This window comes from Hipposideros armiger, unplaced genomic scaffold (genome assembly GCF_001890085.2).
Source record: "Hipposideros armiger isolate ML-2016 unplaced genomic scaffold, ASM189008v1 scaffold_1120, whole genome shotgun sequence".
NCBI classification, from domain to species: Eukaryota; Metazoa; Chordata; class Mammalia; order Chiroptera; family Hipposideridae; genus Hipposideros; species Hipposideros armiger.
The window spans coordinates 94,119-122,074 of record NW_017732470.1 but is presented as its reverse complement, the minus strand read 5'-3'; the positions used below and the strand labels follow the sequence as shown (position 1 = coordinate 122,074).

The window sequence follows — 27,956 nt, the reverse complement described above, 5'->3', positions numbered from 1 at the left end:
CTTCCCAAGTACCAAGTCTGGAAGCCCTGATTTTTTCAGGAAAGCAGCAGCATCAGAAGCCAATACCCTTCCAGTATTGCTTGTATCAACCTGGAAAGATACAAACTGTAAGCTGACAACAAACACAAAGACAAAATTACCATCATTTACCTGCCTTTCTTACTGTGTTTTGGGAACTGGCTTTTTCAAAAAGGGAATGGGAATCCTTTAATTCCGCCAAGGCCAAGGAATATACGGAGAGCCATATAAGTCGAGTACCATCTAAACAGCACTGGCAATTTACAGTGTTTTTTATCACACCCATTATACAAATGAGTGAAGCTCAGAGGAAATAGGGCAAATTAGTGGAGTCATAACATTAAAACATATCTCCTGACTCCAAGTTTTCTACAGCTGCCATTTAAATTCCAATAGGGAGAAAAGGGGCAGCAATTCCTGGAGAAATCTTCTGACAAATGAAAATAGCTGTATATGTTATCTGTTTTTTCAAACATCTTTAATCATTAACTTCTGCTTTTATACTTACTCTTAGAAACTGCAACTCTTTATTAAAAAATCAAAGCAGCTCTAAAACCAACAGTGATCCCACAATTAACTTAAATGTTTTAAAAACTGTTAAGCTCCTAAAGCACATTAAGGGAAACACATCATTTTAACTGAAGGGGATTTTCCTTTAAGACAGAATGAGGTCACCAAGAACAGAAAAACAGTTAAAAAAAAATAATGACTCTTACTTTTGTAAAGATTTCCTAAAGTTCTATTTGTAAAAATGAAAAGTAAATTTTAAAAAGTTATAGGAAAGATAACACAATAGTAGGATATTGGTGAGCTAGCTGTTCCAGTTTAGTTAAAAGATTAAGTTTGATGTAAACATATACAAAGCATTCCAGACAGGCCAATCCTGGCAAAGCAGCAAAAGAGAAGCCCTTTCTTTCAAGTGCTAGAACATGGGATAAATTGGGCACTCAGCAAAGAAGAATTGCCCAATTCAAATTTGGAGCAACCAGGAAGTACAAAAGGGTTGGGAAATCTGCCTCTGGAATTCTCCAGAACTCCTTTTTCACCCCCCTCCCTGACCAGGGTGGGGAAAAAAAGAACAGCTACCTACCCCCAACATAGTCTAAGCATAGAGGCACTCAGGGGAAACATTAATCAAACTCTTATGAAATATTTATGTACTGTATTCTAATAAAGAATTTTATGATCTTCCATTCTTTTGGTTGCTATAATAAATTAAACACAGTCATTTAGTCATTGTCATCTATAGGCAGTTTCTGTCTTCTCTGATGTTTGCCTAAAGGCTCTGCCATAAGCTACCAGCTAGAATTGTCATCAACAAAGAGCCCCAGAGCCTCATGCAGGACTACACCCCTACTATGAATTGTTAACACTTCAAAATACAGACATTTGGGTAAAGACTTCTCAGCTGACATTATTCAGACAACTTTCAGACTGCTTGGTGGACTAAGTCAGAATCTGAAACTCTTTGCATTCCAGAAGTAGATACATTTCATGAAAACAGACTCCTGATCCAAGATGCAGCAGAACAAGAATTACACAAGACTGAATGAATTGTTGAGGAAAATTTAATTACGGTTATTTACTTGGAATACTGTTGGTATTATTTCTAATATTCTTTTCTGTAATGGATATGTGGGAAAGCCCTTTCTTTTTCTTCTTACGTTATCTCTAACCCTCAGTTTAGTAAGGCTTTGTGTTTGTAAAGTGAATAAAATAGTTTTCAATGGTATCTGATTCTCAATGACTTCAGAATTAAACAACAAATCCTTTAACTGAATGACCTTACTTTTTGTGGTAATACAGTTATTACATAGGTTAAATAACAATTTGATCTTTTTATCAGGATGTAATTGAGTAAATCGATTGTACAAAACAAGGTCATATTTAAGAATGATTCTCTTTTATTCAGATAGAACAAGCCACTATTAAGGAACAAGGACTGACTGACTTTATGTGCAGCCAAATGTCTACAAAGCCCTCCCCAAAAAACCTGCAAACCAGTCTCTCAGATAGTAAAGCAAGGTCACTTAGCAGGCTAGGAACCTTAGCAGGTATGGGAAACCTCAAAATAAGATAAATTCACTCAAATTTATTTTTACTGCAGGTGAAACATGGGGTTGGGGAACGGGAAATTCTAAGGTTTGCATCCTAGCCTCAAGCTAGAGGAACAAGGCTTTAAAAAGTCCAATCTGAAATTCTATAGACATTTCAGGCAGAAATTAATTCTCTGAACTTACAAGTTAAGTAGTGAGTGTATGGTTGTAGATTTGCAAATCACACCCAAGGAGACCTATAATGGTTCATTAATACTTGCTGCAAATATGTAGGTAGCCAGGTCAGATACAATGAGACCAGCCTTTTCTGTGATGATCACAGGTGAGAAGATTATTAGGAAAAATTATCTAGTATTTGTAAATGGGCAAATGAGAATGTCTACACCCTCAGCAGATTATCTCATCCACGGTACGCACCCTTGATTGACTTTCTATCAACTAGGGTACTGTAGGAATACCGGTTAAATTATAGAAAACTGATAGCAATGCAAATGATTCCTGTCCATCCCAATGAAATGAACTTTGTCTCTATATAAATCTCTATACCTCATATTCTCATTTTTACATCTTACTGGTTATCCCAGTAACTAATGAGTTGAATAAAATCCTTGACACACATTCATTTTACATTTGTATTAGAATCATGGTTTTAACTTTGTAAATATTAAACTTTAATAAGTCTTAAACACAACATAAAAGTCATTTCCATTTGGCTTATACATTAATTTGGGTATTTATATCTGGATGACTATCTCTAATGTTACATGGATTTTTTAAGATAGATATTTAAGGCAATTAAGTGTTTGGGCTTAATTATCTTTCCTTCATTTTTCTGAGAGCTTGTCAAAAGCATTAAGTACTCAAAGCAGGAGGCTAAAGCACAGGAAATTGAAAACAAAACATGTCAAATTGATCCAGCTGGCTGGTAATCTACATGTATACAATCAAGGGCTGAGAGTATAGTTTATATTCAATCCAGGAAGACAAACAAATATCTTACCTGTCTATAGTATTTTTCATATACAGGATTCCCACTTGATAACTAAAATAAATAATTAGAAATTAAATGTTATTCAATAACTTCTATTAATATATCTGCATTCATTCAACAGATCATTGAAAAATAAAGATGAATAGGATTAAAATACCCTTGACTTCAAAAAGTTTAGTTTTGTTTCTTTTGAGGGGGGAAGGTAGGAGTGAATAAAAGCAGCCCCGTAGATTACTAAGAATCAAGTACAAGAAATAAAACAAGAATTAAAAAAATTACTTTTGACATCAGAACTCTTTTCCTCATGCAAAATTTTACCCAGAAATCCAACATATAACAAATTAGGTGTGAAATGCTTTGGGTAAAGACAGTTGAAAGGCCCAAAAAGCCTTAAGCATTCACCCTCTACCGAAGTATCCAAAGTAGCTATGAATACAATTCAAAAACCATTTCAATAAAATAACAAAATGAATATACGAAAGCATGTACAAAGATGACACTGATATCATCAGATCTGAAATGCTTATAGGCAGGGAATGCCATTCAATTCATACCACAGTTCAAAGGGTTCCTTGGTCAGCTGATGAACAGATGTACTATCTCATCTGAAAAGCAGTTAGGAGTATTAGTAGTGTTTGAAGGCTCAGCTTCACCTATACAGGAATGTGTAAGAGTGTTCTGGAACAAGGAAGGGAGTCCAGGAAGGCTTCATGGGGGATATCAGTGCAGGAATTTGAAGTATGAGTTGGGGGGAAGAGGGTGATTCTATACAGAGGTAACAGCACGCACAAAGACATGCATGGAACAGAAAGCTGGTTATGTTGAGAAGAGCCACGAGGAATTCTAAATGGTGATAGTGGAGATAAGACTGTGAGGTTCTGCGGAAGACAACTTAGGATAGGCTTCATCTGCCATGGTAAAAGTAAAGAAAATGAGGATGGAAAAGGGAACAAATTCAAGAGTTACTAATTTATCTAGGTGATTATTTATATGTGACGAGGCAAAGTAGAATGGAATGTAGAGGGCTACTTAGGAAATAATTTTAATGGCCCAGTAAAGAACCTGAACACTGGAAACAGCAGAAAAGAAGGATATGGTTTGAAGAAAAGTTTATAAGGTAGATTGAAAAGGGCTTATTAAGTAGATGAGGGGGCAGGGGAGGCTTAGAAAATACAAAGATAAACAGGGAAAAATTCTTCAAGCATCAAGCCTATATAGCCTTAATGGTTCAAGACTAGATTAAGAAACCAACATTCACTGAGTGCCTACTGTGAGAACACATTAAGTGCTTTATAAATACTTAATCCATGTGAGCCACATATCATCATCTCAGTTTGCAAAATGAAACCTAGTGTGAAGGCTAATTTTATGTGTCAATTTGGCTAGGCTATAGTACCCAGTTGCAGGTCAAACACCAGTCTAAATGTTACTATAAAGGTATTTTCCTAGATGTGATTAACATTTCAATCAGTAGACTCTGAGTAAAGCAAATTACGCTCCATAATGTGGGTGGGCCTCATCCAATCAGTTGAAGGCCTCAAGAGAAAAGAATGAGGTCCCCAGAGGAAGAAGGAATTCTGCCTTCAGACTCAGCTGCAACATCAGCTCTGCCCTGGGTTCCCCTCCTGCTCACCTGCCCTGCAGATTTAGGACTTACCAACCTCCACAAATGAATGAACCAATTCCTTAAAATAGAGAGGGGGGGGAGGGGGAGAGGGAGGGAGAGAGAGCGAGCGAGAGAGAGAGAGGTATACCTGTTGGTTCTGTTTCTCTGGAGAACCCTAATATACCTAGTCTCAGAGGTTACCTGTCCAAGCTTTTCAATGGCAGACTGCAGTTAAATGCAGGTCGGTCCCACTCCAGCTCCACGCTCTTTCACAATACCATACTGTTTCCCATATGCCCTGGTTTGCTCAGGACAGTGTTGATTTACAACCTATTGTCCCAGCATCCCATCCAGTTTACCATTTGTCTCAGATTTCTCATTTTCTTAAATGAACTATTATTATTAATCACTACATTAAAATAAACCAAGATGGACTCAGTACACCTCTATTTTATACATCTAACTCCCAGCCAAGGTATCAGCTAGTACTGTGTAAATGCTTTAACCACTTGAACAAGTGATGAAATCTGAAATAGAATTAGTGATAATTCCGTCTTTCTTTTCCTGATTCTTTACAGATACAACACAACTGCCACTTTCTTCTCAAGGACAACATGCAGAAGACTCACTGAAAAGTATCCTCAGATGCAAGCAACCATGGACATCTAAACTCCTGATAGCCTGCCTTTTGAGACAGGGCAAGAAGTATCTGACACTGGTGCTCCTGCTGGCTATTTGCGTGCCAGTCAGTAGTGACATGTGCAAATAGCCTGCAAGATGCACCAGGCCATCAGCCGGTTTAAGTCATTAGTGGGAAATTCCAGGTTAGGTGCAGATGAAGCATGAGTATGTGCAAGGAGTGAAGTCTGGTAACTCTTGATGTAGTTTTGTGGTTTTGCCATTTATTGTATGCTATAAATCTACAATCGTTTATTTATTTTGTTGTTTGGCAATCATTTTTTATTGTCCAATAACCCCTTTCAGGAGCAATGAGCTAAAAAGCAGAAATTGTATATTTAATACAAAATGGAGCACTAGATTTTCATTTCTCTAGAAAATGGATAGACAGACAATTTGCATAAAACCTTTGAGGCTATTTCTATTTAAAATGGAGCTCTAGTGACATCAATGTTAATGAGTTAGCCGCAACTGTCAAAATTTACAAATGTTTTTCGTATATCCACAGTTAAATTTTTAAAAATAAAAATGCCACTGAATACAGAAAAACAACAACAAAAGAAACTTCAACAGAGCAGTGTGTGTGCTCTACTTGCAAGCTGTCATCAGATTTTAAAGGCTAGAATCTTTGAAAATTTGACCTTATAAATCCAACCTAAGTGTGTCAGTATTGAATCTTTTTAAAAATTGATTGCATTTTGTTCAAAATGAGCTGGAAATCTCTAATCAAAGATTCAAGTTCAAGTAAAGCTAAAAAAAAAAAACCTCTAGCTGCAAATACCAATTAGTAAAAACAACATTTGCCAAGACATGGAATTATGTCCCTCAAAACCAAGGGAAGAACTGAACAAATTAAATGATGAGAGCTCAAATTGTATACAAGATTTAATTTTGAAATTCTATGATGCACTTTTGTAATGAATCGTCGGAGTTCTACCAAAAGAGTATTCTTATTTTTAATGGGAAAAAATTATATTTTGTACTGGAATGAAATTACAGAAAGCCTACAATTTTGCAGTGCCTACATTGAATGAAACATGTAAAATAATCATAAATAGGAACAATTTATATGACAAGATTTGTCCTATAAAAGTATTTGTCAAAAAGGGTACCTTATTTAAAAAAGACAAAAAGACATTTCCCGTGAAAATATTAGGGCTGATAAATTTATAGTTTTCAATTTAAAAAAATAGAATTAAGAATGTTCTCCATTTAGCAAAATTTTTCCTGAGCTAACCAGGTACATCACAATATATAAAGTATATTAACAATTAAAAATATTAATGGTGGGCCGGCCGAGTGGCGCGATGGTTAAGAACTGGCTTGGGACACCAGAGGGCCCTGGTTCGGATCCCACATATGAGGGCCGGTGACACTGCCCTCCACAGCTAAAATGCTGAACAGCAGCTCAACCTGGAGCTGGGCTGCCTGAGTCGCCGGCGACAGTGTAGCCTGCAGCCCCTGTGGCAGTGGGTTGCCATGGGCTACCATATGTAGCCAGCAGCCAGCATGAGCGGCCAGCAGCCGCAGTGAGCGGCTGTCCAGAAGCCGGCGACTGATGTGCCTCGCCAGGGAAGAGCGCAATGATGGTGCCAACTTGGGCCAGTGAAAGAGCGTCCTCCACAACTAGACTGAGGAACAAAACGATAGCAACTTGTCTGTTCCCCTTCCCCCAATTCCCCAGCACTGTTCCCATCCCCCCAATTCCCCAATAAAAAATAAATTAAAAAATCTTTAAAAAAAATATTAATGGTTACAGAGAAGAGTCAACTGTAAGTGTTAACAACCTCAAACCATAAAATGTAACTAAAAAATACTGCAGACAATTTTATGAAACAATTAAAACTACACTGGCAAATAATTACATTGTTCAGAAGCGTATAGTAACATAATATTATAAATAGATATGGCTAGGAAACTGATAAAAATGATTATTACCAAGAATAATTATTCTGCTTGTTTAATATTCTGATAATCAACATAAAGACTTTATTTTGTTGTAATATAGAACAAATGTTTTAGAAATTTTTATTTTTGAAAACAGACTGAATAGAACTGTTTCGGTGCTCTACCAATGTAATACAACCATTTTAATAGCCAAAAAATATTTTTTAAACTTATAGAATTTAAAAATATTTGCAGTGTCCCTTTCATTCTCAAAAATGTCCCAATTTGAATGAAAAATTATATATTCACCCTACTTACAGGCAAGGGTGTAAATACTTTGCTAGAGAAAGTAAATGAAATGAGTTCCCTCAATAAGGAAGAGTTCATTTTTAAAGACAATTCAGTTGAATTTTTAGTAGCCAGAAAAAGAACTCATATAGTAAGAAATCCTGAGCTACAAACTGTACCTTATTAATCACCACATTACAAGCTCATTGGGTTACTACATAACACATTTGAGAAGGCACTAGCTCACTAACGTGTTCTCAAGTTCTGCTTGTGCTGATTACTATACTAATACGATACAGCTAAGTGAGAGTGGAAAAAACCATCCAAATTGCCAATTCACTCGTCAAGCAAGATGACCAGAGTGTTTTAGGTGTGTCTCAGTAAAACTGACTGTTTTACTGAAATAGAATCACTTTAGATTTTTTAAAAATCACACATACACAACATACATAATGAATGCATAGAGGAAAAACATTTGAAAGGTATAGATAAGTGGTAAAAGTGATTATCTCTGGATAATGGAATTTTAATGATTTTTACATTCTTTAAGCTACTCTGTATACTCTGAAAATGTTTTTATAATAAGCTTGCCCTACTTTTATAAGTAAAATAAAACAATAAAGGTATTTTCAATTTAGGGGAAAATATAAAAATTCAAACATTTGATATCAGTATGCAAAATTGCATGTTAATTTTTATCAACTAAACAAATTTCCAAAGGAAAACTTTTACACTGAAGTTGTCAAAATCAAAATCTGACCTTTAAAAATTCTAATGTGATTAAAAATTTTTAAGTAATTAGTTGTTCATTAGTGATAAACTAATAATTAAATTCTAATAATTCAGCTGCCACAAAGCAAAAGGGAGGAGGCTGCTATTTTTATCAAGAAAAAAAATCACGTAAAGTATAATGAACTTTAGTAAGAAAAAAGTTATTACAAAAGTATAGCATAGTATATGGTCCTACAGTCTGGTAGGTTGCATTATAATCCTCAATCACTTATTCTCCTCTTATAAGAGTACTAACATCCCTGCCTGTTGCCTTGTGACTTGTAGTGCCTCCTCTCTATAGGTACCCTTTTGTTGGCTTGGCCATGTGACTTACTTTGGCCAATGAAATATGAGAAAGTTCCAGTTCGAAGTAGAAGCTTTAAGAGCTACTGTGTTTCCAACAGCTCTTGCTCTTTTCCCTCTGCCAAGAGAACAGTATGTCATAAATAGGGGGTGCTCCTTCATCCTGGATCCTGAAATGAAAAAGAATTGCGGAGTAGAACCATAGTAGATTACTAGGGAAGCTATAATGTGAGCTATAAATAAAACTTTGTTGTTGTAAGCTACTGATATTTTGGGTTTCTTAGTGCAGCATAATCTAGCAAAAGTTAACACATAGGTAGTCTAACATCAAAGTATACCAGGTAGTAAAAAAAAAGGAGGTCCTGGTTACTAGGGAAATTCATGGGTTAATAAATAAATGTTGCATTGCTTCATATGAAATTTTTGGTTTTATTTTTTGGGGGTTGTGTGTGGGTGGAAAATGCTAGATTATGTGACTTCGAGAGTCTGATTCTATAGTGTACAAAATGAACTGAAACTAAATAGTACTAGGCTTATTGTAAATTAGGATTATTGTAGTACATGAAAAATGGTAAAAATACAGAGACATCCTCTAAAATATAATGCTTTTTTCAGTTAATCACAAGGTCATATAATACAAAGAATAACCAGTGAATAAATTAATAAAATGGAGAGGGGAGTAGATATGACTATAAAGAAGTAGCATGAAAGATCTTTGTGATGAAACAGTTCTTTATCTAAATTGTGGTTATAATAATATGAATGCACACACGATAAAATTGCATATGCAAAGAACTGTATACATACAAAAATACAAATAAGTATTTGAATGAAGTCTGTGAATTGTGCCAATGTAAATTTCTTGGTTTTGCTATTGTACTAAAATTACAGCAGGTGTTGCAATTAGGGACAACTGGGTGAAGGGTGTATGGGACCTCTTTGTACTAGTTTTTACAACTTCCCATGGAACAGCAGTGTTGAAGACCACTGTACAGAGAGGTACAGAGAGAAGGTGGCAGGCAATCCAGACAGAAAGAACACTATGTATAAAGGCAAAAAGATATAGGATTCTAGGTAGTGAGAAGGAGACAATGAAATAGATTTCATTCTTTCAAATAAACCACTCAAAATCTTTTTACTTTTGCTTTCTCTAAAATTTTTTTTAAATGAGTAACAATTCAGTACTAGAGAACATAAAAAAATAAGTGTTATAATGCACATAATTTTCTGGGTAATTTGCCATGTAAGTATTTTTCTCATATTAACATACAAAATTTCAGCTATTTAGAGCTCAGCCTTCTACTACCCCATTTTCAAGAGAGCTGAAGAACCGGAGGGGACTAGCCCCTACATCCTTTCAATTCCTCCAACCATCACCACTAACCCTTTCGTGACAGAACAGCAATTCCTAAGGTCAAAGTACCAAATGAAAACCACCCAAGAGCCTACGCACGCTTTTATACACATATGTTTACACAGTGTGAACGGCTTGCAAGGTAGGACACTAAAATCTTCTGATGGGCTTGTGATGTCGAAAAAAGACTTGAGTATTTCACAGTACAAGAGAAAACAGGATGAAAACTCACAGTAAACAGAAGACAAGAATGGAAAAAAGGAGCCATATAGTGGGCAATCCAAACTGACAAAAGAGCTTTCAAGAGCTGTCTGAAGAGTCAAGAGAAAGTCAGTAATAAAGAAACTTTAGAAAGGAAAACAACTCAAGAGGCTGGGGAGAGAGGGCGGAGCAAAGTTAAGTCATCTGAGCAGTCCTCACCTTCAGGTGGTGAGGAGGAGAGGAGCTCAAGGAAATGAACAGCCATCTGAGCAATTCCCTTAGAGAACGCACATTATTACCCCTCAGCTCTGTTAGTCATAACTCATTTAATAATTTACTAAACATGTACTGAATGCCTCCTAGGGACAAGAGCAACAGGTTTAGGTGGCTGGGATTACAAAAATCACATAGGGCTTCTGCCCTCCAAACAGATTACATCCTAGTAAGTTGCAATGCTCCATACTGCAAATATGCTAACATTTCATGTTTGTTCTAAAGCAAACCATTATAAATTGATAACACAGTTAGCAGGCAAAGACCTAGGAATACTCTAAGTACAGTGTTCTAAAAAAAGCTTCCAAAATCTGAATCTAAGAACACATTTGCTTCGGAGACTATCAGAAATAAAAGATAAAAGGGACTTTAAGTAGAAAAAAAGGTTTCAAAATAGCCATGGGGGTGTAAAGCACAGCATAGGGAAGGAATATAGTCAATAATACTGTAATAACTATGGTGCCAGGTGGACACTAGACTTACCATGAGGATCACTTCGTAAATTATATAAATGTCTAACCACCATGCTATACACCTGAAACTAACATACTGAATGTCAACTGTAATTAAAAAATACAACTTAAAAAAGATGGTACAGTAGTATACTACTGAAAAACTCTAGGTGTAAACAGACCATACCAACTCAAACCAATAATGGACTAGCTTTTGTAAATCCAATTCAACCTGATCAAAAATCTAGGTGGCAGAGTGACAAAGAACGAATACAGAGAGTAGCTCTGGTCTCTCCGCAGAAAACAGTGAGTCCTACATATGCCATTCTAGCCAGCCCAAAATAAACAGAAATCACTCAGAGGAGCATTATTTTTAAGCATGAGTAACTAATTTATGGATTTATAAAAATTAACATAAGGAACAAATGAAACAAAATAACTATCACTTGCACTTTACCTTTTACAAAGGACATTCACAACTTCATATCTCATGTCCTTTTTCTACACTAACCCAAATGATCACATCAATTCCCATGGTTCAAATACGCTTACGCTGATGAATAACAAATTGATATCTGTAGTTCAGACTTCTCTGAACTCCAAACTTAAATATTAACCCTCTACTCTACATCTCCATTTAGATGTCTCCCAAACATCTAAAAGGACTTGTGATTCTTCTTCTCCAAAAATCTATTCCTCTCCCATCACCCACAACCTAAGTGCACAAGCCAAATACCTAAGAGTCAGCCTGTCCCTCACTTTCAACTTTCAATCCATCAGCAAGTCCTATCAACTCTAATTCTAAAACATGTTGAATTCATCCACCTCTCTCCATCTTAGTCCATATCTTGTCTTGACTATTACAACCTTTTATCTATCCTCTCTGCTTTTATTCTCGCCTCTCTATTTTTCTCTCCACACAACAGCAGAGTAGTCATTTAAACATGTAAATCAGGGCATATAACACTCCCATTTAATTTGACAAAAAATAAAATCAAACTCCTTGCCATGGCTTTGAGTCCTGCATGATCCAGCCTCTGCTTGCCTTTCCAGCCTCACCCAGGGCAACTAACTTCCTTCTGGTATTTCAATTCTTTGAAAGGAGCAAACTCTGTCCTAGCTCAGCCTCTGCATGTGTCATTTTCTCTTCCTAAAATAGCACAGTTGGTGTCTTCATTTTCTTCAGGACTCAACTTAAATGTTACCCACCCAGAGACTTTCTGAGCTAAGCACAGCAATAAATTACACATGTTCCCTGCTCTCAAGGAGTTTACTGGTCTAATAGAGAGAGAAAAAGGTAGGCAAGTCCTTTTTTTCTCAACCTCTTCTGAGAATATTCCTTCCACCTCCCTATATGAAATAACACCAGGGCCTCTCCTGAAGTAAAGGCCTAATCGTCGTTTCTCAGAATGTTACATTCAACCCCCTGCTTTAAATGAAACGTAATCTTTTACCTCCCTTGTAGCCCTTTCAAAAGATAGCTGGCCAGTTTTAACAGTCTTCCTATCTCAGATTCTAGAAATGGGATTAAAATTCCCTTTGCTCACCTCTGAAGCTCATCTACATTATACTACTCAACTTCTTGTTTTAAAAAACAAACACAAAATAAAGCTCTACTCTTTTGAAGCTCTTACATTTCAACCTTCTCTCCTCTTCCTGTCACTGCTCTTTTAACTTCCTGGTTGCTCTGCCTCATTCATTTAAGGCTTTGGCATCTGGCTGATTGTCTTTCTCTTCCACCTAAACCTTCAACTGGACGTCTTCACCATAGACTTGGACAACCCATCCAACAACCTGGATTCTCACTTCCTTGACCTTCTTACCTCCAATGGTCTCTCCAAAACAGTTACACAAGGCACCACCAGTGTGAACATATGTTATGGCCCAGTCACCCTCTTATTCCCATGGTAACGTCCTTCCTGGCCCTTCTACCTTTACCCAAAACTGTTTCATCTCCTAAATCACTATTTCAAACATCTTGTTCTCCAACCATAACCTCTTCTTTCAAGTTATCATTCTTTGACCTCTATATGACTCCTTATCCATGGACACTTTCATTTTTACTCTGATCCATCAGTCTCTCTTTGCTTTACTTTCCTCTTTATTCAGTTTAGATTCTATGATGAATCATTTCAATAATCCTCTTGCCAATACCTAAATTCCCTTGCTCCTCGTCTTCTGGTTACACCAGTATAGCAAATTCCAAAATCTGGATGAACCCAACTATCCTCTTTTCTTTGAAACGGCAGCTGAGAAAGTCACTCAATAGGACAGACTGGTATTACTATAAATTTATGATTACCGTTATCAGTTTCCTAGGGGTGCCATTGAAAAGTACCACAAACCGGGTGGCTTAGAACAATAGAATGTATTGTTTCACAGTGTGGAGGCCAGAATTCCAAAATCAAAGTGTTGACAGGGCCACGCTCCCTCTAAAGACACAAGGGAAAGATGTTCCAGGCCTCTCTCCTGCCTCTAGTAGTTCATTGGCGTGAGGCAGTGTAACTCCAATCTTCACATGGCAGTGTGTGTGTGTGTGTGTGTGTGTGTGTGTGTGTGTTCAAATTTCTCCTTTGATAAGGATACCAGTCATCTTGAATCAGCAGCTAGTTTATTGAGTATTTTTATCATAAAAGGGTGTTGAATTTTATCAAATGCTTTTTCTACATCAACAGAGATGATCGTGTGTCTTTGCTCCATCCTATTAATGTGGTGTATTACACTGACTGATTTTCATTCTTGCAAGTATTTCATTGTCTTTTCCTGGAAATAATCCAAAAGATAGAAAATAAAAAGCATCCTTTTTCAGCCAAATGGCAGAATCTTTGGTAAAAAATTGCCAGCTTGCTTATACTATAATGTGAAAAGATCTGTTGCTTTTTAATCCTCAGTTTAGTAAAATACTAGCAGAGTGTTACTTTCAGCCATACACACTCCACCAATTTGTCATTTGGCCTATTCCTCTTTTAAATGCAGACATTGCTCTGAGGGTTGTCTACTGATCACTCATGCAGACTCTGTAGAGAATTACCTAGACCAGAAATTGTAATTGCTTAACCTCTATCTGGAATGTACTAGGCACAAGAATTGCTACTATGGAATTAGAGGAGGGGATGATTTTGGTGCATGGGTACACAGATTACACTCACCCAGTCTGAATTTCATATATTCTGTATAACTACTGGACCATATATGTTTCGATTTCTGGTTGAGAAAATAGAGTAACTCTGGTTGGAGCACGTACATGAACATTAGACTTGATAAGGTGCTACTGAAGGAAAGCAGCTAGTAGAGTTAGGAATATTTAAAATGAGCTATTTTGCTCAAAGCTCACAGTTCAGCGCCTATTGGAATATTATACAAATATGCATTATACTCTACAGTCTACGTGGTTCAGTAGAAGATTCAATATATTAACATACTAACATATCACTCAATTATTCAAACAATTGCTGATCCACTATGTGGTATTGTGCTAGGTACTCCTGATGTAGAGAGAAAGAAACAGGGTAACTTCTTTGCCCTTCTGGAACTTGGTCAGGACAGGAAAAAGAGAGAAATTATAACACAGGAAAAAGAGAGAGAGAAATTATAACACAACAGCTAAATACAGGAATGTATTTGGTACACTAAGCTGACTGCCAAATAAGAAAGTATTCAAATAAATTGTACTTACTATAATTATTACCAGGCAGAAACCCAGTACAGAGAGAAAAATATACTGAGGAAATATAAAACTGAAAAAACTTAGTTGGTCATTCGTTACGCATTCATTTAGACATTCGTGGCACAGTAGTCCCTCTTATCCGTGGTTTCATTTTCTACGGTTTCAGTTACCAAAGGTCAACCATGGTCCAAAAATATTAAATGGAAAATTTAATCTTTAAAAATAAACAATTCCTAAGTTTTAAAATGTGCGCCATTCTGAGTAGCATGATGAAATCTCGCGCCATCCCGCTCCAGTCTGCCCAGGGTGTGAATCACCCCTTTGTCTGGCGCATACACACTGTACATGCAATAAAATATTTTGAAAGACAGACACCACGTTCAAATAACTTTTATTACAGTATATTGTTATAACTGTTCTGTTTTATTATTAGTTATTATTGTTAATCTCTTACTGTACCTAATTTATAAATTAAACTTTATCATAGGTAGGTGTGTATAGGAAAAAACATAGTATACATAAGGTTCAGTACTATTTGCAGTTTCAGGCATCCACTGGGGGTCTTGGAAGGCATCCCCCGCAGATAAGGGAGGATGACTACTGTATGTCTGTATGCCTAGATACTAGGAATACCAAACTAAGTAAGAAACTATAGTTCCTGACACTGAAAATTTACAATAGTGAGAAAAACAGACACCAAACCGCTGTGGTTAAGTGCAACACGAGGGAGCAAAGCTCACGCCTTCCTATCAGAAGTCCCCCTGCAGTTCCTGTTGCCTCTGTCTGGAACACATCTGCAGATATTCACACGGCTCGCTTCTTATTTCATTCAGGTCGGTAATAAAATACAATCTAAAAGGGGCCATTCTGACCACACTATCTGAAGTAGTACCTATGGCACTCTCTTCCCTTTTCCTGCTTTATTGTTATTCCTAGCTCTTATCAATATCTGACATATTTATTATCTAATTGTTTCTGTTGGTCTCCCTCACTAGAATTATTAACCCAGGGGCCAATCTTACTCACTATATATGTCACAGTAAGGAAACCAGTGCTTTGTAGGTAACTCGGTATTTGTCAAATGAATGAAGCAAAGGAGAGGAAGAGAAATTCAGGCTGAGCAAGAAACACATACAGAAGAAAGGAACGAGAAATGGGCCACGGCTGGGTGCTCTTGATCAATAAGAACTGTAATCACAAATATTTACATTTACTAAGGACTTACTTATGAGCCAGGCACTATTCTCAGCACTTGTATTATCTCATCTAATCCTCACAACTCTACAAAGTAGATACTCTTACTCACATTTTACATATGAAGACTCTGAAACAGAGATTAAATCAATGCCCAAATTCACACAGCTAGTAAATGGTAGAACTAGATTCCAAGCCATGCAGTACAATGCCAGGGCTCTCTCTTTTAACCACTACCCAAAAGCACAGAAAATTGACAATTCTAGGTTGTTTCCACATATGTTAAAAAAAAAAAAAAGAAAAAGAAAAATGAAGAGAGGGAGGGAGGGAAGTAAAAAGAAAATACTCACTATAGGCAGTCTTTGTGACTATTACATGCTTCATATACTTACATGCTACTCATTAGTAGCATTATTAGTTTTCTAAAAAATATTAACTACATTTACCAAGCAAAAAGCTAAGTAAATCCCCCACCCCTGAGTTTCTACTTCTGATTCAGAATAGGACTGGGGTGAGGTCTAAGAATTTGCATTTCTAATAAGTTCTCAGGTGATGCTATAGCATAGGATCACTCTCAGGAAACCCTGAGGTACATAACCAAAATGTGAATTAAACCTCTTTCAAATAATAAATAGTAGGTTTCCTGAACAATCAATGGCTGAAAATAGGCACATTCAAGGTACTGAAAATACATGAGTAGATGAATGCTTTCGCCCAAAGATCAGGAACGAGTGTCCACTCTGGACAACTCTCTTCTATTCAACATTGTACTGGAAGTTCTAGCAGGGAAATTAGACCAGTACAGGAAACAAAAGGCATCCAGATTGGAAAGCAGGTAAAACTATCTCTATTCACAGACAACATGACCTTATATGTAGAAAATCCTAAGAAATCCACTAAGAAACTATTAAAACTAATAAATGAGTTCAGCAAAGTTGCAGGATACCAGGTCAATATACAAAAATTAACTATTGTTATACACTTGCAATGAACAATATGAAATGAAATGAATTCCACTTGAATAGCTTAAGAATAAATTTAACTAAAACAAGAAAAAAAAATAAATTTAACAAAAGTATAAAACTTAATACTCTGAAAGCTACACAATATTGTTAAACAAAATTAAAGATATATAAATGGGAAAAACGGTTTCTTTTTGAGGTGAGAAAAATGCTCTAAAATTGACTGTGGTGATGGTTGCACACATGTATGAATACACTAAAAGCAATTGAGTTGTACATTTTAAATGGGTAAATTGTATGAATATGAATTATATGTCAGTAAAGTTGTTTAAAAAATTAAATTTTTTAAAAAACTTTTTTAAAGGAACAATAGGGCAGGAAGCTCAAAGAAAGTCTCCTAACACCTAAACAATTTTTAAACATTTTATAAACTTTGTACCCCTAGTACTTCTTAAAATTACTTAATGGCTCATATTTCTAAATGCAGATATAGTTCAAAATATTCTCATTAATTTTGACACATGGAGTATTTTTAAACTAGTACTAGAAATTAACTCAGTAAATTTACAATTTGCAGAATATGCTTTTCCCTCCACCTAGTCTTATGATGAAAACTATAATTAGTACCGAAAAATATTCAATTTTTAAATATTTTAAATATTTATTAAATATGTATAAGTATATAAGTCATGTCAATTATACACTTATTTTTAAAAATAGACTATTTTGTGAAGTTTTTTGGTGAGGTTATAAGAAAATACATCTTGTCCACCTTAATCTATGACCACCAGTACTGGTAAAATTCCTGTATTAAAATAAGGAAGAAATTATTTGTAAAAAGCTGGGAGGGTATAAAAGAAAAAAATCTGTCAAGCACAGAGACAAACCAGGACATTTCAAGCAAGTCTGGCTCAAAGTACAGTTAATAGGGTTAAGTGTTCGAACCATTCTAAAATGCCAGATGGTCAAGAATCCACCCCCCAAATCTTACAAGGCTCTGCATGAAAGTGTGCCAGAAAACAAACAAACAAACAAAGACACAGAACAGAATGTAAGAAGAGACTAAGAATGAAAGCATCCCAGCCAGCAAAAGATGAAAACTGTAAGCAAATTGAAATCATCCAATCTTCTTCAAGCTCACAACTTTTAATGCCAATTTCCTATGCTAAGTGAACTTTACAAACTATAAATGGCCTTTGCAGCCAAATTAAATGTACTAAACTTAATTCCCTCACAACACTGTTTAGGCATTATTGCTCCTATCTGAGTAAATTACTGCTGTCTGCTTTGTCACTCAAGATCTTACAAATATAAACTAAACAAAAATCATTCAAATTTAATTTCAAAACTCAAAGGTATCACAGAAAAGTAACTCAATTATGTAGTAAGTACCATCTATAACTACAAAAAAGAATTCAATGAATGGTATAACAAAGGTTATTTGCAACAGCGTTAGTTATAATTGATATATACATAATCTGTACACATAAGGGCTTGGTTAAGTAAACTGTAAAACATCCATTCAATGAATATATTCTAAAGACATTTAAAAAACACTATGAAGGCCATATAGGAAAACACCTATACCATTAAAGAAAACAGGATACAAAATTATACATGTGTGAAGGAGAGGGAGAGTGATTATAAACGTATTTTTTTTAAATGTAAAGAAAAAAGCAACCAAGATGTAAAAAAACTAAAACTGAAAGAATGGGGTGGATGGTGATCCATGCTTTTTCTTGCATTTTTCTGCATGTTCAAATTTTCTTTAACGAGTGAAGAATTTTGAAAATTAAAAAAAATAAATATGAGTACAAGTAATATTTATATGACACATGTAAGTATCAATACCTATAACAGCACTTCTATTTACTCAATGTCTCCTATATTCCAACCATGTATAAACATCATACACAAGGAAAAGGAAGTTCAGAGTTTAAGTAACTTGCTGTGGTCACCCAGAGAGAGTATTAAGTGGCCATGGGAGAATTCAAATCCAAATTTGTCTTGTACTAAGTCTAGTGTTCTTCCCACAGTATAAAACTCTCTCAGTATCCCTGGGATAGAAATCTTGATACTATGAATATTTTATATACTAATTTAGAATAGGTCACAGATCCTTTAATGCCCATCCTCTGAAACCCCTTTCTAATGTCTTATGCTCTAGGCTAAAAATTCTTGCTTTATTACAAAGAAAAAGCAGAGAATAAATCATAAGAAAATGGATATTTGTATTCTCCAATGTACCAACGTACAATTTGACTTGAATCAAATGTTCCTATGTTTTATGTTGTCCTTTCAAGCACAATTTAAAATGTCATCTGCAGTATCAATATTTGATACTATAAAGTGATGAAAAAATTAAAAACTAAATTTTTAGCACAAACAGCTCCATCATAATCACATATTTCACAGCATTCCAGTGCCTTGCTTCTGTCATCCATTATCATAGTACTTATCACTCTAGAGTCTGTGTTAATCTCCCTAAAAGACTAAAAGGTACTTCAGTGCATGAGTCTGGGTCTTATTCTCTTTGTATATCCAAGACCTGACACTGTGGGAGCACACAGGAAGCATTCAGTAAGTTTTCTGAAATAAAAAAAGGATCAATCAACAATAATGGATGGAATGAAGTTACCAGTAATTCTTGGTATCAGTGATCTATAAAAATTCTAATTAAGTGCGACATTTCATAGAAATTAACAGCCCTATAAATAACTAAAATCCACCAATTATAAATATTTGGCCAGTGGCAGTAGTTGTTATTATCAATAGCTGCTACCATTTAAACTGACCCCAAGCATTTATATCCATTATTTCACATAATCTTCACAACAAATTCTACATGTTTATTCCTTTTTATAGGTATAAAAAAAAAAAAACAGAGGCTAAGAAATCTGTTACGCAGTCAAATAAGAGAATTAAACCTAAGAGACTCTGACTGCAAAGCCCAAGATTTCCCATTATTTCACCCTCTCAACAATGTTCATATCTTGAACATCAGTTTTATTTAATAAAAGTTTGTTTCTTAGGGGATTTTTCTCTGATACATGGTATCATATGAATAATTTATTACTTTTGCATAACAGCAGAGGAATGTAATATCATGCGAATGTTCATTTTCATCCCTAAATTTATCTGAAATATTGTCAATGACTGCTTACAGGAAGCAGCATAGCACATGGGCTTGAGAACAGATGTGCCTGGGTTCAAATCTCAAATCTACCACTTAGAACACAACCCTGAGTAAGTAATACAGAAGATTAATTCCTACTTGTAGAAAGGCTGTGAAGATTAAGTGAAATACTATATGTAAATCACCTGAAAGTACCTACTGCTTATCAGGAGTTTAAAAACATCAGTCCTCTTCCTTATCAATAGTAGCATAAGAATGTTTTCCTTCCAGGATTTCTGCATTAATATTTAGCCCACTAGACAGAATTGTTCCACAACTAAAATAAGACCACACTGAGAAAGGCAGAAAAATCACACATAAAATAAAGTTCACAATTTCCAACTGTCTTATCATTTAAGTTTTCTAAACTCAACATCTATGCACAATTAGCCATTCAAGGCTCATGGCAGATGTAGGAATAAAAGACATGAAGATAAACTATTCCCCTTGTCCCTATCCCAAGAAAGCACATACCTCTCTGTATCTCCTATACGCTTTAGTGGGTCACTAAGTTTAAAAAGTATGTATTTAAACCAGTGATTCTCAACTAAGGGCAATTTTGTACCTCAGGAAACATCCCACAATGCTTAGGACAGGACCCACACCAAGGAATTATCTGGCCCAAAATGTCAATGGTGCCAAGATTGAGAAACCATGATCTAAAAAAAAAAAAAAAAAAAAAAGTATTATAATAAAAAAGTTTCCCCAAAAAACTATGTTCTTGGCCAAATTTTAATTTTTACTGAAAATATAAAAAGAAGCAAGCAGCGTGATTATTTCAGATGGGAAACTCCTGGTACCGTTACATTCCCATTACAAAATCCCCAATCTAAAGGAGGAGGAAGTGAGGCTTACTTTTGACTGTGTATCTGTACCATATAAAAACAAGTTTTTAAAAGAGCTCCAACCTTTATTTTTTAATTACACCTCCAATTCATGAAAGCATTATTTAAGTCACAAAGATAAGTTTCTTATACCTCACTTCTACCTTACTTTTGTACAAAATATTTTTTAAAAGTTCACATTTATGTGCTAGGAAAGCACAGTACAACTTTTAACAAATATCATTTTTATATATCAGGCTGACAATGATCAAAAGTTTGATAATACACTATGTTGATGATGCTGTGGAGAAAAAGGCACATTCAAACACTATTGCTGGCACAACCTTTCTGAACGCAAATGAGCAATATCTATGTAAGTTAAAAATATCCTTTGGCCCAAAAGCTGTACCCACTAAAAACTAATGCACATACTCACACATGTGCACAAAGAAGTGAAAAAGAATATTCACTGCAGCGCTGCTGGTAATTACAGAAGACTGGAAACATAAATGTCCATCATTAGATGGCTAGTTAAATAAATTATAGCATATTCATATAAGGGAAATCTTTAAGTTTTGAAAATAATGAGGGAGATCTAAATGTGCTGGCACAGAACAATCTGGACCAATTAACCTTCAAAAAGAGTAAGTAGCAATAATAATGAGCTACGAAACAATATGCAGCTTATTCAAAAGATTTTTTTTAAATATATATGGTATACACACACATGTGTGTGTACATATAAGTAAATATATATACATACATGACGTATATGTTATACACACACATCACAGACAATTTATTGCTGGACATACACACAAGAAACTGGCAAGAAGGATGGCCTCTAGGAAGGAGGCTGAGGACCCAGAGCAAAAAGGAGACTTTCACTGGTACTGTTTTATTTACTGACTGTAAAATTTAAACAAGTCACAAATTCTGGGCTTCAGTAGTCTCCAGTTTGAAATGATGATAACAGCCTAGCCCATTGATTCAGATCAAATGAAAAAGCATAAAATGCTTTGTAAATTATAAAGCAGCACACAAAACTATAAATTAGTGCTCTGAATGAATTCTCCAAACCAACTATAATAATAATCACCATTCCCCTGACCAATTTTCATAATCCCAAAGATGTGAATGTTTAAGATGAAATGTGAGTGTAGATGCAATCTTAGAACACATTTTTACCTATAGTTATTTATTTCAATTTAAAAGACTAAATACTTTAACCATACCATTATAAAATCTTGGGGTGTTTTTTTCTTTCAGTCTTTTTTCTATGCATGCTTAACTGGGTTAGATCATTTGTCTATGTAAAATGTTTCTACTTTACTGTAATACTGCATTCAAATTATAACATTTGTCAGATTATTACAAACTTCTAATAAACATAATTTTTAATGAAGGCACAATATTTTATCTTCTTGATGAGAGTTCAACAACTTTAAAATGAAATTCCAGTGTATGGGTCTGCCTCATGAAGTCTGCCTGGATTAGTTTTTCATTTATTTCTACTAATTCTCCAAGTAACCAGATTCATTCATATTCTCTCTCTCTCTCTGCCCCTAGCCCCTTGCCAGCCCCTTTCCCCCACATTTTCCTGCTTTTGGTTTCCAAAACTCACAAAACAAAGAAATACACAAAATGTGTTTATAATTCCTTGAAGAGCAAGTAAAAGACCTTAGATTGGGCCCCATATCAGACTATTAGTGAGAGAGGAGATTAGAACTATGATTTGCTGCTAAATAAAGATGCTCAGTATTCTTCTAATACATGTTAGTCTGTTATCATTCTGTATGTAAACAGAGTAAAAACAAAGGAATACACTCCTAGGTTATTCCTGGGAGACTCACTATTGGACAAACCCAACTGTTCCTAATTAATTTTAACTATGACACTTCCTCCCAAATACTGAACGTTCCAAGCCATTTTTGAGAAGGTTTAGATATCGCTCAAGGAAGCATGGATTTCCTGAGTATACTGGACTGTAATTGCAGGCAAAAAAGAAAAATATCATTTTTGTGCCTTTCCCATAGTAGGAACTCAATATGGTATCATGCTGAATAAATACTCCTTTTCTGCTTCTGCGAACATGTTGTAATTTGCATACTCTGCCCTGTATTTACTGTCATAATTGTTAAACCAGGTCACTAAGATGATACATTTAATAACACGCACTACATAGTTTTTTAAACCTGAAATTGAAAATAAATGAGAAACTGAAATTATGGGAGATTTCTTTCCCTCCAATTTCCAAATTTTCTATAATGCAATTATATCACTCTTGCAATTAAAAAAAAAAGCACTAAAAGGAAAAATATTGTTATAGCATTTATTGTTTTCAACCATATACTAAGATTATTTTAACCAAGTCCCATTCTAAGGACTTTTTTATTATTAAAAAAAAAATCCTTTATCAATTAAAACAAGAAAACTTCAGCATAAAACTCAGCTGTTAGAAGATTATTTAAAATATTCATATCATGCCACATTTCAACAAAATAAAACTTTTATCATCATCAAGAGCACTACTTCTGCATCCACAATTGTACTGTCAAGATACCATGGGGGAAAAAAAAAGATACCATGAGAGACACTGGAGAGTCAGAGGCAAAAGACATGGCTTCCATCCTCAAGAAGTTTGCTACCTAATTAGGACAATAGGGCATATACTGAAAAAGAAAATAAAAATGCAAGGGAGCATTGGGTATGCTAAGCATCTAGCTCACAGAGCAGTACAGTGAAATAGCTTTTGAAGTCCTACAGACCTTGGTTCAAATAGTAGATCTACCACTTACTAGTTTATGTAAATCACTTCCCTCATTTACAAAACGGAGTGTTAGATCAAGTGAAGCAAAATTTCTGGCATATAGTAACACCCAGAGAGAAGCTAATAGTATTGGGTCGTCGGGAAAGCCATGACGTATTTTTCTGTTTTTCAATGCAAAAATGCGTCATGACTTTCCCAACGACCCAATATTTTTGTTACTGTTAGGAATATGGGCTTGAAGAAAAATGGGCAATTGGAAAAATTTTAAGAGAATTATTAATATGGTTTTCTAATCTATCACCACAAACATAAATCACAAGATCGTTCTCAAATTTTACTTCTATTGACAAGAAAAAAGTAGAACATCTCATGAAAACAACTGAAATTAGAAAACACTAAGGCTACACAGAACTAAAGTACCCTGGAAAAGTCACCACTAGACCTACAAATCATAGAATATGACCTATAGAACAGAATATTAGTTTGAAAGGTCCTTAGATAAGCTAATTCAAACTCCCCTTCTAGAGTGTAAGCTCCATGTTTTGTCTCCAAGCTCCAAGAATTGTTATCTGTTTTGTTCACTAGTATACCCTCAATTATTCCTAGCACATAGTGAATGCTCAACAAATACTTGTTGAATAAATATTAAAGTTAAGAAAACTGAGCCGTAGAGGCTTAACTAAATGACATACAGGTAGCTCTTGGCAGCGCTGGGACTGAAACTAACATTTCATTACTCCAGTATTCTATCTCCTCTATAAGCTAGAATATGATAATTTAGATAATTTATTTTGGCAGTTGAGGAGTTGGAGGGTTGGTTGGCAGGAAGGGGAGGAGGGAGACAGATGTCAATTAAAACATTTTTCATGTTTTCCTCCCAACTTTCAGTTTTGCATAACTGATAAAGGCAAAAAAAATTATAAAAAAGACAATCCCAGAAGAGTGCCTAGCACATAATAGGTACTTAACAAATATTTATTGAATAAATGAACCTATTCCAAAACCATTATTATCTCATGACCAGAGGAAGAAACTAACTTCAACATGTTTAATCTTTGTAACTGTTATAGAGCACTTTAGAATTTTCAGTCATTCATAAGACAGTTATTAATCACTTTCTTACTTTCTTCCAGATGGGCACTGAGAGAGGACAGATGAATTAAAAGATATCCCTGCCCTGGAGATCTCTCTCACTTGAGTATGCCTATATCAGAGGGACAGAGAGAGAAAGAACGAGAGAGTGAGAGAGCGAGAGAGAGAGAGAGAGAGAGAGACAGACAGACAGACAGACAGCCACACAGACACACAGAGACAGACAGACACAGAGTTTTGGGGGGAGGGGTTGACATACACAGATCTATAATGAATGTGAAACCAGGTTGCACTGTTATCCCAGTTTATTACCTCGAGCACTCAAAAAAAACACAAATCAGCAAAGCTTTAAAATAACAAGGAGGCACATTAGGGTATATTAACACTTGGTAAAGTTCTTTTTCCAATGCCTTTACAATATAGCTTACTTCCTCTTAATGACTTAAAATCAAAATATTCTAAATTGACTTATTTGAATTGTCAATATAAATGAACCATCAATGTATGTCCTACCATATGTGAGACAATGAAATATTAATACTCCTGATTCAGTATGTACTCTGTGTACATGTTAATATTTAAATATGTAACCATAAGAACATACTTCAATTATTTAACTGTCTATATGTCTATAAAACTGACGGAGCATAAAGAAAACCTTCAGAGATGAATGCTTGTAAATAGAAACTAAAAACATCGTATTACCCAGGGAGAGAATAAAGTAGGCAGGCACACGGCTAAGAAGTAAATCTATAGAGGTCTTCAAGAGAACAAAATCTTCAAGAGGGAAAAAACTCCTACCCAAATTGACCAACACAGCCAGAGAGCAAAAGCCTGCCAACAGGATCTTGTTCAAAGCAAGTCACTAACTAGACTCATAAAAAAGTGAACACCCAAAAGTCAATGTTGGCATTCCTCACATTTGAGTGTCAGAAGGACCCCTCCAAAGAGATTCATCACCAAAACTAAATCACCACATTCCAAGGATTCTCCCCCATTATCTGCTTGTCAAAATAGGGTAAACAACACCAAACAAACTGGGAAATAAACATTCACTTATGAGGAGTAATTCCTGCCAGCCGGAGTTATTTTACCCCAGGTACATTTATGGTTCTAGGGGAGAACAATTTTTCACTCAGTCTATCTTAGAGCAGAGGGCGAAACACCCCAAAGCCTCTTGATCCCAGCATTGAAAACTCTTCAGCCCAAATGTATACCGTATCCCAGTGTTAACGCCTAATAAGCACTGAAAAAATCCAGGCCAAGGAGACTACAAGGTGGCAGGGAGAAACTAAAAGGCAGGCAGGGAGGCTGGGGTGGGCCCCAAGGAAAACGTACCTGGCCACCAGCTCTGGAGACCACATGCTCGTACGGTGAGAATGGGATAAGTTTTGGTCAAGGAGTGGGAAGCGACTGACAGGTGCATGTCACCTCATCATCCTGGACATCATGGCAAGATTATAACTGACTTTCTTTACAACGAGGCTGCCAGAGTCAGTGATGTTGAGAGGTTTTCTGGGAGGCACAAGGACTGGGCTCTGAAGAAAGACCCTGAGAACCGGTTTTGGTGAAAAGTCCCCCAGGACAGGTGGCCGTTCCCAGCACCAAGACTGGTGGAACCACGACACCTGTTAAAGGATGTTTCCCTGTTATCCGCTTGGACAGCAGCCAGGAATGGTACCAGACTTGAGTAGGAAAAGACGAATGGGGGTCTGACCCAGCAGGAAACCTGATCAGGAGGGAAAGATGCTGAACTCAGGAAGGGGCTTGCAGGGTAAGTACTTAGGTAGGATGAGACTTATTTGGAACAGAGACTCACTGGAGGAAACTGTTGGAAAAGGGAGGGCTTTCGCTGGAATCCAGTGGGGAAAGGCCGGTTCAGAGAGCACAGATGCCTTGAGCGTCTGGCTGGGGAAGGTGACTCCAACCAGGGGAAGCGCGCTGCCTAACCCAGAGGGTGAGCCTCGTGCGGGCCGAGGGCTGACCGGAGCGATCGGCGCGAGCTCAACAGGAGCTCACCTGGGACAGTCTGGCCTGGAAGAAGGAAACTTCCTGGGTGGGTGAAAGCTGAGTGGGGGGAGAGGGACACGGTACCGGCTGAGCCGGGTTGAGGGCACGGTCCACTTAGCTGGGGCGCCGCGTGGGGTGGAGCCAGGGGCGCCGATCGACCCCGGGTGGGGTCGCGGCTGCCTCCACGGAGCACCCGGCTGGGGATGGCGCCCTCCCTCCTGCACACACGCACACGCTCTCGCTCTCACTATCGGCCACCTCTCCCGGAGCCGAGAGAAACTGCCCGGGGCGGTGAACCACCGGGCGGTGGGGGAGGGGACCGGCCGGGGAAACCGACCGACCGAGCCCGGCCGATGGGCGGGTGGTGTTACCTGTGTCAGGGAGAGCTGGGCCGCCGCAGCCATGGTGTTTCCATCATGCACGGGAGGGGAAGGAAGGACGGGCTGACGGGGGTTTGGGGCGGGGAGGAGGCGGAGGGAGCGGCCGGAGGCGAGGCCCGGGCGGGCGGGCTGGCGGGCGTCTCCCCGAACTTCGACAACTTCCCTCCTCTCTCCTGCCCCGCCCGCCCCGCGCAGGCCGCGGTGGTAACCAAATCCTGGCGCCGGATTTTAAGCCGCTGGGCCGGAGCCTGAACCCGGAACGGCCTGAAAAAACCCGGCGCGGATAAGACATTAAGGCGGACGGGCTGTGAACTTTACGCGTGTCGCCTACCTACTCTAAGCTTCTGCTTCTGAAAAATGGGAAAAATTATACCCAAAGCCCAAGGTGCTTGTGAGGACTAAATAAGATAATGTTGGAAAATAATAACAGTACTTTATAGATGCCAGAATCTGTGCTAGATGCTTTATTTTTGAATTGTATAAATGAACTGAGACGTAAGTTGTACAAACGAGGACACTGAAACACTAATAAGTGTCATACCTAAGGTCATACAGCTGATTATATAGCTGGAATAGGATTTAGGTCCGACTCCAAAACCTTTCATTTAGCCATCTGCTATTAGGGTGTGATATTGAAAAAGAAAACTTAAGTCATTCCCTCCCGGAGCCAAACTCTAGGAGGGAGCGCGAAAGGAATACTTGCCTTGCCTGCTTGCTGCCTGCCACACTTAGACTGTTCAATAAAAGAGCACTGGGACCTGCCTACTCAGTTGCCTACAGCACTCCTAACTCTTTCCATAGTACACCTGGCAAACTCCTCTACTTTCTCAAGACACAACTCAAGTATCACCTCCTTTGCAAAACATCTGCTACCTCCCCAAGTTCGAGTTACACACGCTTTTCTTTTTAACATGGTTTCTCTACCTTACGAAGTCATCATCACCCTAGTGACTGTTTACATCTGTCTACCCCTGAGAGTTCCTTGATAACAAGTACTGTTTCT

General features: G+C 36.9%; 1 protein-coding gene across 1 annotated transcript in view; it reads right to left on the bottom strand.

The window, feature by feature from the left end:
• Positions 1 to 27,080, bottom strand: part of EPS15 (epidermal growth factor receptor pathway substrate 15) — a 130,753-nt gene extending 103,673 nt beyond the window's left edge. Inside the window, exons 1-3 of the mRNA XM_019632320.1 lie at positions 26,945 to 27,080; positions 3,076 to 3,117; positions 1 to 90 (exon numbers count right to left, since the gene is read on the bottom strand). Coding sequence (XP_019487865.1) covers positions 1 to 90; positions 3,076 to 3,117; positions 26,945 to 26,977 — 165 coding nt within the window. The 5' untranslated portion in view covers positions 26,978 to 27,080. The remainder of the gene's footprint in view (positions 91 to 3,075; positions 3,118 to 26,944) is intronic.
• Between the last annotated feature and the right edge of the window lie 876 nt (positions 27,081 to 27,956).